General features: G+C 39.5%; 1 protein-coding gene across 1 annotated transcript; it reads right to left on the bottom strand.

The window, feature by feature from the left end:
• Positions 1-437: 437 nt before the first annotated feature.
• Positions 438-11,171, bottom strand: LOC311037393 (uncharacterized protein). The gene is made up of 11 exons (XM_084046531.1): positions 10,783-11,171; positions 8,724-8,856; positions 7,800-8,159; positions 7,405-7,521; positions 7,091-7,208; positions 6,841-6,947; positions 6,597-6,751; positions 4,237-6,113; positions 3,640-3,753; positions 3,388-3,557; positions 438-2,722 (listed from the first exon to the last, which is right to left on the bottom strand). The coding sequence occupies exons 1-11, from the start codon at positions 10,869-10,871 to the stop codon at positions 2,405-2,407; spliced, it is 3,558 nt and encodes a 1,185-aa protein (XP_083902657.1). The 5' UTR covers positions 10,872-11,171; the 3' UTR covers positions 438-2,404.

The raw sequence follows: 11,171 nt of genomic DNA, 5'->3' as shown, positions 1-11,171 counted from the left end.
TATACATGACTGAGCCATGTCTTGTTTTTTATGTAAAGTACTTTGGGCTGCATTTGATGTCATGAAAGGTGCTAAACAAATGATGATGATTATCATTATCAATACTGTACAATGTGTCTGGCACCGTGCCAATATGTCCTTTTCAAATGTAAATGATATCGTTGCTGTCGAGTAGAAACCTCCTATCTCCATATTCTAACTTTTTGTCTTTTTTTTCCATAAGTTAACGCCCTACTACAAAAGCATCAAAAGTATCAGATCTGCAAGCGCTTCGAGCTTGTCGATCTGCTACTTTTGCCAATATTTAATTTGAATCCTGAAAATTAACAGTTTTGGACATATGAGGTTTCCACCTGACAGCCGATATGTGTTGTGTGTTAAAAAAAAAAGAATACATTGTTTTAATATTTGGTTGCCATTAGAAATAAAAATAAAAATTGGAGTACTTTGAAATAAAACCATACATTACTTCCGCAACATAGGGAATAACCACAAGATGTTTAACTGAAAGCATTTTCAATGGTTTGTAAAAAAAAAAAGCTTTATTCATTTTTTGCATATACATTATGGTTAGCAGCACATTAGCAGTAAACATTCTATATATTTAAACATGTGGATAATGTGTGGGATTAAATGGGAATATCATACACATTCAAGTGGGTGTACAGTAAGTGTTCTGTTTTTGTTAATAAGTGTTAAGTTAAAAGTTAAAGTTCTACATGCCAATAGTAATCAGCTATTGACAGAAAATAGGTTGGGATACCAAATGTATCCAATCAATGAGAGAGAACCTCACAAAGACCACTGTTCAGCTTTAAATGTAAGTGCTCGAGTTCCAATCGTGTCTGCTCATTAACTTGTATCATCACTTCCAATTTCATCCTGTATGATAGAGTGGGTTGGCCTTCTTTGACCGACAGGCGAAGCAAACACTGGTACCTATTCATTTTAAGGCAATTGATGGGACTTTACCACTGTATATTAAATCCCTGCTAGATTGGAACCCTGTAACACACAGGTCACACTCCAGTGATTGGCTCACGCTAAAGGTCCCCAAAGGAAAGACTGAACTGGGGAAAACAGCCTTTTGTTGTAGTGCCCCAACCACCTGGAATGACCTACAGCTTAAATTTAAGATCTGTTACATAACATACAGACAATTTAAAACCTTGATTGCAGGGCAACCCACAAATGTCTGCAATTGCTTTTAAACTGTGTTGTGTCACACGATAGGAAAATATTGTGTATTATGTTTCTGTTCTGTCTTGTTTTTGATGTGAATATTGATGTGAAAATGAAATTGTGTGATGTATCTCGGCGACACTGCAAATGAGGGCAACCTCAATGTCTTTCGAGAATGAATAAAGGTTTGAAATGAAATGAAATGACTGGTTTATCCTAGATTCTGTATGAGTTCTCTCTCCTGATTGGATAAAATTGGTGTACTGACCTGAAATGCTATTTTCTGTTTGTGTTTAGAACTGGAAAGACCATACTGTAGACTCTATAGCAATAATTGCTTTCGGAATATAGGGCTATTTAACATTCATCTTAGCAAAAAATAATAAAAAATACTAATAGCCTGAGTAAATCGAAAATATTTTTTTAGGTTGGTCACCAATTTCATCCTATCAGGAGAGAGAACACCACAAAGATAATAATATCAGCTTGTGTTCCAGTTCCAATTTTGTCAGCTCATGTCTTTGTTCTATCACTTCCAATTTAACTTATTGATCCTGTAGCTTGTATGTACCCATTTCATCCTAATTGGATGAAATGGGTATCCTGACCTTAACATGTATTACAAAAGAGCTGCAGAGATGAGGAGACCCTTGTTCCTGAACACTTGGAATATAGAGCTATTTAACACTTATTGTAGCCAGTAATAAATACATGACGAAATATTGGTATGTTATTCCAAAGGCCTAGAGTAATCCAATCAGTATTTATGAACAGTGCTTTCTCCCTATACCTTGACATCCAAATGAGCTTCATATTATAGCAATGCCATCAGTTTTGTACTTTCCCAATTAACTTACACTTTCCACTCGATGAAGCTGTACATTAATAGTCATTTTGGTGGACAACTATTAGGCCTCTAACAGACTGCATCAACAATGTATCAAGAGTCTCCTCTTGATAGATTGGATGTGGAGTGGATGGCAAAAAAATGATCAAACTACTCTGCTAATAAATGAATAGATAATGATTTACTGTAATTTGACAAACAAATGTCTAGGGTAAAGGTATGGTATCTTGAATTGTGACCAAAAAAAGAAAAGAAACATCATCAAAATGTCCTCATACTAAGACAGTAAAGCAATGATTTAAAGCACGCAAAATACTATGAACTCAGCGGCATATTGTTGTTCAAATGTTTAAAGCCTTGAGAATGATTCCAGGGTTACTGTCCAAAAGGAGAGGCAGTAGGGTCTAAAGTCTTAAAAAGGTTTTTTATGGTACTGAATGGTGTATCGTCTCCAGTCCCATTTACAGACTTGCGTTGTTGACAGCTTCGCTTCATTGCTAGATGGGTGTGAGGTTGTGTCACTGGCTGTATTGGTAGGCTGTGGGTAGCGGTGGTTCTCACCTGGTTCTCAGTAAGACCCGCCGTCCCGGAAGCAGACCCAGCTGCTGCCCTCTGGAGGGCAAAGGGGGGGAAAGCGGGACGATGTTTTGTTGGAATCGTTTTCTCAGCAGACAGGGCCCGTGGAACTGAAGACTGGTGGTAGAGGGAGAGGAGAAGAGGGATAATGTTAAGGGGACGACAATACTCCTGGGTAATGAACAGATTTTAAAGGTGAGGACAAAATCTGTAAACAAGACTAAGGTTGTCACTAGTTCAGTAGGAAGTGAATCACTATGCGGTTAAAAGGATACAATACCGTTAATCCATAGAATAGGAAGTACCGAATAAAAAAAAGAAGATCTGATATACAATCAGATTTTCAACCCAAGGCTGCACACATTAAATAACGTGAATGAAAGTTAACTGGTCCTCAAACTGTGGTTGTTACTTAGCTTATGGGTAAAAATCCACAGACCAGTCTGGCCATTTCTGTGTCCATCCATAACATTGTATATAATTGCTTCAATTAAATATATATATCACATAGTGCTCAACATAATAATTAGACATTTTAATATATTTTTGCATAAAGATGCAAGCAATTTAAGAAAAATACACCATCGAATCTAAAAATGGTATTACTCAAATGGCCCCCTGTTCCGGGGGAACATTGGGTAAATAGCAGATCTCCAAACTCACAACGCATCGCAAAGTATGCAAGAGGGGGGAAAAAAAGGAAGGAAACAAGAGCAGACTAAGTACAGAGCCAGCTCAGGTTAGTAAAGGGAGGTGTAAGTGGTTAATAATACAATATCAACCTGGAATTGCTGATGAGGTTCACTCATTGACAGGCATGGTGAAGATTCTACTGGAATCCTCACAGGCTCATCTTGCATCGTCTTCTCCATCAGCTCATCTACTTTCTTTTCCTCCACTTCTCTGTCCTGCTGTTGTCCTATTAAGCTGGACCTGTCCTCATTTTCACATTCTGAAAAGGCAACCAAAAAAATATATATAATAACATAATGATTCGGGGGGAAAGCTGAATGCTCATCAGCCACAAATTATACCTAAAGAGAGACTGTTCTGGATGTTGCTCTGTGGTTCCTTGTCTTCGTGGTATGGACTCAAGTGGAGGAAGAGGGTGCTCATAACGGAATTCTTAGTAGCTGCCATTGGTGTTACTGCAAAGTAAATAAAACGTAGAATCAACATGGCAGCAGAAGTGTGTAAATAATAGCATTAGTATCTTAACCCATTAAGCGCCTGAGGTTCCGATTCCACACATGTCTTCTAAATCCTAACAGTTTTTTGAAAGAACGTATGTTTCTATGTCAGCGGTTCTCAAAGTTTTTCATGTCAAGGACAGCAAAATGATATGTATTTGGCCACGGACCCCCATCTCAAAATATTTTGTTCCAGGGACCCCCCAGAAGCAAAGATTTGAGTTACAAATTTCGCTTTAAAAATATTCAAATATTTGCACACATTCTCTTGATTTTTCAAAAATAGCAGATCTAAAAGCTCATAGCGCGGATGAGCTTGTATATCTGCTATTTTTGAATAGCCAAAGTGTAAAATAATGCTTTTTTAGCTCAAATCTAAAAAGTGACACAGATGTGTTCCAGGTCTTAATGGGTTAAAACACTGTAAATCCAGATTCTTACCTTTGTGGGATAAAGCTTTGGGGGGATGCGGGTCAGTCTGAGTTCTGGGGCAACTGGATTCAGTGGTGTAAACTGGAATGGTGGACTTCTCGTCGGGGGTCTCTGATGAAAGTCTACAGGCTTGGCTCTCTGACTGCTTCAGAGTTTCATTTGTATTCTGATTATACTCAGTTGAACTTATGCATTTAGCTTTTTTACTTTTAGTTGTAGGAGGGGACTGAGAGGACCGTGGTGCTGCTGGAGTATCGGCGTCACTATCGGTGGTGGTGAGGTCTGTGAAAAGTCTCTTTACACCTAAATGAGAAGCTTTCTGCTCACAGCCTCTTGAACTTGATGTACAATTAATTGGTTTGAGTGGTTTAGTCTGCTCGGGTGGTGGAGCAGAAGGCTCACAGGGAGGGCTGACAAAAAGGCTGAGGAAGGGTCTTTCAGTGGCCTTACCAGATTCGACCACAGGCCTCATAGGAAGAACTTTCTCTTTGCAGTCTGTAGAATTTGGAATAGGATAAGAGGACTGACTAGAAGTTTGAGGACATGAGAGTGTCGTCAGGGAATCTGGTGTGGTCTGTACGGAAGGTAAGATCTCACCAAGTGGTATTGCAAAAAGGCTGTGAAAGGGTTTAGTTATAGACTTAATACCATCAACCATAGATTTAACATCTTGGGCCATCGTTATCTTGCAGTCTGCATCATTAAACTTGACCTGAGCTTGACCAGGTGGCTGTGTGCTGTCTGTCAGGCTCAATGTGTCTGAAGATTGACATTTTATCTTTTCGCTTAGTTTCAAAACACATTTCTGCGTGACAGGGTATGTAGAAATACTCTGAGTCTGACATGTGATATGCGTGGCAGAAACATGAAGTGCACTTTTACTGCGTGCAACAATTAAAGCAGTATCACGAGACTGCATTGGTTCTCCTTGGTCAGACGGTGCACAGGGACGTTGAGATTTTAGCTGCACAGGACATTTGGGAGGAGCGGAGCTCTGGCTAGGGAGGTTTAAAAAAAGATTGTGAAAAGCTGTTTTATTCTTACTGGGTGCAACTACAGGTTCACCTTTAATGGTCAAGCCATCAGAGCAAACAGCAGGATTATTGGCTTGTATAGGGTCTTGTGGGCCAGTAATATCCGTTGTTAGATGTGCAATTGTTTTTATGAAATGTTTGGACGTGGAATTCTGAACAACAGGAACTTGGCTCTCCTCTTTGATGACGGGAGGCTTTTGGAACATTGAAATATTCCCAACTAGCTCTTTAGAGGCCACAGGGGTATGGGGAAGGTTGGGCCACTTCTTTGTAGTTGAAAACTGTTTGACGGGGCCTTGGCCGGCTGGCGTCTGGCCCGTGACCCGTCTTTCTAGGGGTATGTTTGATTCACTCCCAGAAAATACTTTTTCCTTGCAGGTTGCGGAGTATCGTGGAGGGCCAGGGATTTCTCTGTTTGAAGGCACCGCTTTTGAAGACAGAGGAATATATAAAGCTCTACTGATTGAGCCAGAAGAAAGGCTACACTTAGACGTTTCCTCTGATTTATAGGACTCAAGAACAGCATTTACAGAGTAGGGAACTGCACTTTGGTTTGCAGAGTTTGAAGGACAACAAATAGATGTCGATGGCAAAGAAGGGGCAGTGGATTCCTTGCCTGCAGGGGCACCGGGGAGACTGGGGAAGATTTTGCCGATTTGAGATCCAAGCACTGCTTCAACTGAATAAGGTACTATTGCATCATCAACAGGGTGGCTTGAGGCAACACTGGCAGGATCTGTGTCATGCAGCGGAACATCCTCCTTTTCTGTATCAGCTGACACACCCGCATGACACAAGGCGACCTTCTCAGCATGTGCCTCTGATGAGCATGTGCTGTTGTAAAAATTAGGCCTGGAAAATCAAAAAGTGAAAAGAAAACGTATCACTTAATGTGGTTGAAGATGAGGAACCCAAAAGAGCATAATTATATCACATACATGTACCATGCCACTATATCTGCTCTGATTGGTCAGTTGCCGTATCAGCCCTAGGGGTTATGAGACAGCTGACCATTCAGTACAAGCTTATCACTCCTCTTCCCAAGCACAAATAAAGGCTGGGGATGTGATAAATACCATATACATTTTAGACGATTTTTGCCTGTACGTCCAACAGTGCAAGAGTTATAGGTCAAAACGTCAAGCGGCCTGTTATAGCGCCACCAAGAGGCCAATTTGTACCAGAATCTGTAGACTTAAAAATGTCTCTATGGTTTGCTCCCTGGTGTACGTGCAAAGTTTCATGCCGATCGGTCCAGCAGTTTAGCTGCTCACAGAAAAGCGAAAACATAATCTACGGCCTTCGACCTGGCAGAGACGATCAGAATGCCAGTACCTGATTGAATCCAGCCGTATCTCAAGCTTTGGCTTATCAACAGCCATGTTCTCTGCAGCAAGTGGCTCCTCTGTGTTCTTTGACTGATCGGGTTCATCTACCGGTAGTTGGGCTTTCATCTGCATTTCAGCATAATCCAAGTCCCTTTTCAATGCCTGCAGAGAATAGAACATACTTAACTTAATTGCTTTCAGCAAAGTTGTGTCATATATATATTATATATACAGTATATATTAATACACACCCCATCCAGCAATGTTTTTGTGAGGTCAGTAAGGGGCTCGTGGGAAAACCTGCACTCTGCTCCTGTAAAACACCCACGTGTATGGAAATACTTGCAGGGAAAGGAACGTAGCTTATTAGTTAAGGAAATTATTTTTTGTAGTCACATTTCATTTATCAGTAAATTATCAGTTAATAATGTAACATTCTTGGATTACTTAAGTTGGCTTACTTTACCACAAGATTAGATATTTTATATTTTTAAAGGATATTGTGCATGTATGGGCAGTTCTCTCCTTTGTTGCAGCATCCTGCGACATAGAATTTGCATACTTCTTTAAGCATGTTGTTGCTCATATTCTGAACATGCGGCAATTGACATTCATCGCCCTGTAAACAATGAAGAAGAAACAGACTGAGGTTGAGATACTGATAAACACGAGCATAGGTAAAATGCTAAACAAACATATAAAAAATGAAACAAAAAGCACCGCTGGCTTTGCACAAGCATTTGATCCACACACTAGCACTTTTGAATTGACAAATCTAAAGCCATTTAAGTTTCCAACAAATGAACATAACCTGCCTTCGTGCATCTTCCACAAAGAAAATGGCGACAGACCAAACCATGTCCCACCACCTCCACACCATTCTGGTCCATGAACTCCTGAGTCATGTGCCGCTTCTTCTCCACTGGAGGATCCTAGGAGGTCACAGTGAAATGTGCATGAAGGGTATGCACGTGCACACGCACGCTTTAACGTATATTATCCCATTAAAACCGGGAAAGTGTCATTTTAGATTTTGCCGTTGGCTATTCAAAAATAGCAGATATACAAGCTTACAGCACGTCACTTCGTGCCGCGAGCACATTTTGACCAGGTAGCAACATCTTTAAAGTGTGAGGACTACTGATTTAGAAGGCATTTGTAGAATCGGCCTCGGGTCTTAATGGGTTATATATGTGGGTGTGTTACCAACCTTCTTGCCACCTTCATCGGGGCCTCTGCCAGAAAAGTCCCTTCTGGTACAATAACCCTGATGCTGCCCACTTCTGGTGAAAGGACGCCCTCTATTGTTTGGACGATGCTGATGTGACTCCTCTTTATGTATCCACTTCCCTCTCCTCTGTTGTTGTTGTTGCGGTCGTTGTGGGTTGTCATACTTGTTATGTTTTGTTCTGCAATCTACCTCTGGTCTGCTATTGGTCTTGTTCAGACCAGTATCTCTGCTGTGGACGTATTGCTGTAACTGTTGGGTGAAACCAAGGCTCGGTTGCTTATAGTTTCCCCTGTGGTTGTCTTTATGACTAAATGATTTCCTGGTTTTGTGACCCTGCCTCTGTGGAACAGAAATGGAGGACATTTTAGCAGAATACACACAGTGACCATGAGTGAATGACAATGTCACTCTGAATGTAATTATGGCAATCTTTGCCAGTAAGTGATTTTCTATTATTGTTTTGGTTAAGATAAGTGTAAAATAGCTCTATATTCCCATAGAATTCATTGCAGTATAGCGTGTTTGTTCATTAACAGGGATCGGCCCTTTTCTCCAGCTCCTTAGTAAACAGAAAATGCATTTTTAGGTCAGGATATATGCATTTCATCCAATTAGGAGAGAGAACTCATACAGGACAAGTGAAATTCCAAGTGATGAAACAACAAACATATAACAACAAACAACAAACATATAAAATCTAAAAAAATCTAAAAATGGGATATTCCGCATAACGAGTACTTTTACTTTTGGTACGGTTTGTTGATGCCAATACTTTTGCACTTTTACTCTAGTGAAATTTTAATACAGGACTTTTACTTGTAACGTAAGTATTTCTACATTGCGGTATTGATACTTTTTACTTAAGTAAATAATGTGAGTACCGGTACTTATTTCACCACTGACCTCATCATGGTGTCCTCTTCTCTTCTCATTGGAGGCTTTCAGCTCCTTACCACCATGTCGTTGTTGTCTGGCATTATAGGAAGATCTGTCATGGTCCTTCTCTTGGCTAGAAGGCACATGCTTGCTTCCTTTCCTATGAAAAAGACAGATACAAATATAATGAAGCAAATAATTATAATATCAGTTCAGTGTACTGAACAGTGGTGTAAAGTAACTAAGTACACATACTCAAGTACTGTACTTAAGTAAAATGTTGAGGTATTTCTATCTTACTGGAGTATTTCCAATTTTCAATACTTTTACTTCTACTCCACTACATCTCAGAGGCAAATATTGTACTTTTTACTCCACTACAATTATTTGAAAACTTTAGTTACTTTGTAGATTTGGATTATTGTTACAAAACATACATTACCCACTTCAGCCCTATATACATTTCGGCCATTGCATTGTGAGCTTGTAGATCTGCTATTTTCAAAAGATTTGTATACATTTGAAAACGTAAAATGGGACATTCTGCATATCATTTTGGTACTTTAAGTTTGATTGATTGATTGAATACTTAAGGTAGGGTAAGTGATTTTCTTTGGTTAAAATAAGTGTTAAATAGCTCTATATTCTGATAGTACTCATTGTTATAGAGTGTTTGTACAGTAAAAGGAGTCTCCTTGTCTCTCCAGCTCTTTATAAAACAGAAAATGCATTTTCGTTTCAGTTTCATTTCCAATTTTATCCAATCAGGATATAGATTAAACAAGTGAAATTGGAAGTGATGACACTAAGAAATGAGCATGCAAAATTTGAACTGGAACACTATACAAATGAAGCTTAAAATGGGTACTTTCTCCTGATTGGCTGAGATTTTGACACCTACCGGAAAATGTAATTTCTGTTTATTAAAGAGCTGGAGAGACGGGGTGACTCCTGTTACTGAACAAACACTCTAATGCAATGATTACTATCACAATATAGTGCTTTAACCTTTTAACAATATACTTTTTGTTTTAACCCAAAAATATCACTTACCCTACCTTTAATTTAGAAGTTTGCAGAAAAAAAGCACATGAAAGTACAGTTTAAATACAAGGTCAACTAAATAGGATTGAAAAGCCCATGAAAGCCTAATGGCTTGTTTCAAATGGGGTCCCCATGTACTCAATTCATAGTGACATTAAATGACAGACAGATATACACGCCATAAAAATGCAATTCATTATTATTATATAAACAGTTTACACAATATGTACAGTAAAAAGTTCGAGAAAAAAAGGGGGGGGGGTAGGTTATGACTTTTACAGGGGGCAGTTTTGAATTGCAGCCACCTGAAGGTACTATTTTAGGGCAGTTTTGAAGGAGAGTAGGGTTTAGAGTAGGGCGGGGTTCTTCAACAGGGGGTCCGGGACCCCTAGGGGGTCCTCAGAGTTACTACAGGGGGTCCGCCAAATCTTTGTGTGATTTTTACATTAACCACTTCAACCAAGCATCCCTATTCTGAGGAGAACTTTAGCCAAAAATAGCAGATCTACAAGCACACAACGCCTCGCGCTGCGAGGGGTTGTGCGCTTGTAGATCTGCTATTTTCGGCAAAGTGGTTTGGTGTAGGGGAAAAAAAGAGCAGACTAAGTACAGAGTGAAAGGTCAGGTTTACTAAGTATTGTTTAAGTGCATGGTTAAATATCTGGAAATACACATTAACATGAATCCAACATGATAGTGCTGTGAAACAAGTCTATGAAGCTGCCGATGAAATCTATGAAAAAATAAATATTTTATACAATATATAATGGGGGGTCCCCTGCTTTATCTCTCTCTCAGCCAAGGGGTCCATGGCCTGAAAAGGTTGAAGACCCCTGGTTTAGAGTAGGGTTTTACTCTCCTTCACTGCTTTTGGTAGGGCATTCCACATTTGTGTTGCATAGCAGTACATGTTGATACCAACACTTTTGTACTTTTACTCAGGTAAATGTAGAATTCCGGACTTACTTGTATTTCTACGTTGCAAAATTGATTTTTTTAACACACTATATGTACTGAAATAGGCTTAATTTTAAATGTATACCTCTGTGGGTGGCGTCGTGATTCATAAGCTGCTGTGTCATGATGATCCTCAGCAGTAGGCAGAGCCTTGAACAGGTTTGCGAATGACATCGTGTTTTTCTTGACGGGTTTATATTTTAAAAGGTTTTTACTGCAGCCATAGCAGTGGGTCGCAGCATTAAATATAATAGCGCTTAAAACTCAGCAAAACATCACATAAACTAAGACTTCCCTATGATAAGAAGTATTCATTCAGGTCGCAAACATAAGTACACGCACGCCAAACGCAAAATAAATTGGTGCTTGTTGCGTGTTTTCGGTCAATAATTACATGATAATCCCGAAGTGAAAATACAAAATGTGGGTTTTAGAACACAACAGGTATCTAATCGCTCCATAGCGTGCTCGGCT

The sequence above is a fragment of the Gymnoscopelus microlampas genome (genome assembly GCF_963454915.1).
Source record: "Gymnoscopelus microlampas genome assembly, chromosome: 2".
Lineage (NCBI taxonomy): Eukaryota > Metazoa > Chordata > Actinopteri > Myctophiformes > Myctophidae > Gymnoscopelus > Gymnoscopelus microlampas.
This window is presented reverse-complemented; position numbering and strand designations above follow the sequence as displayed.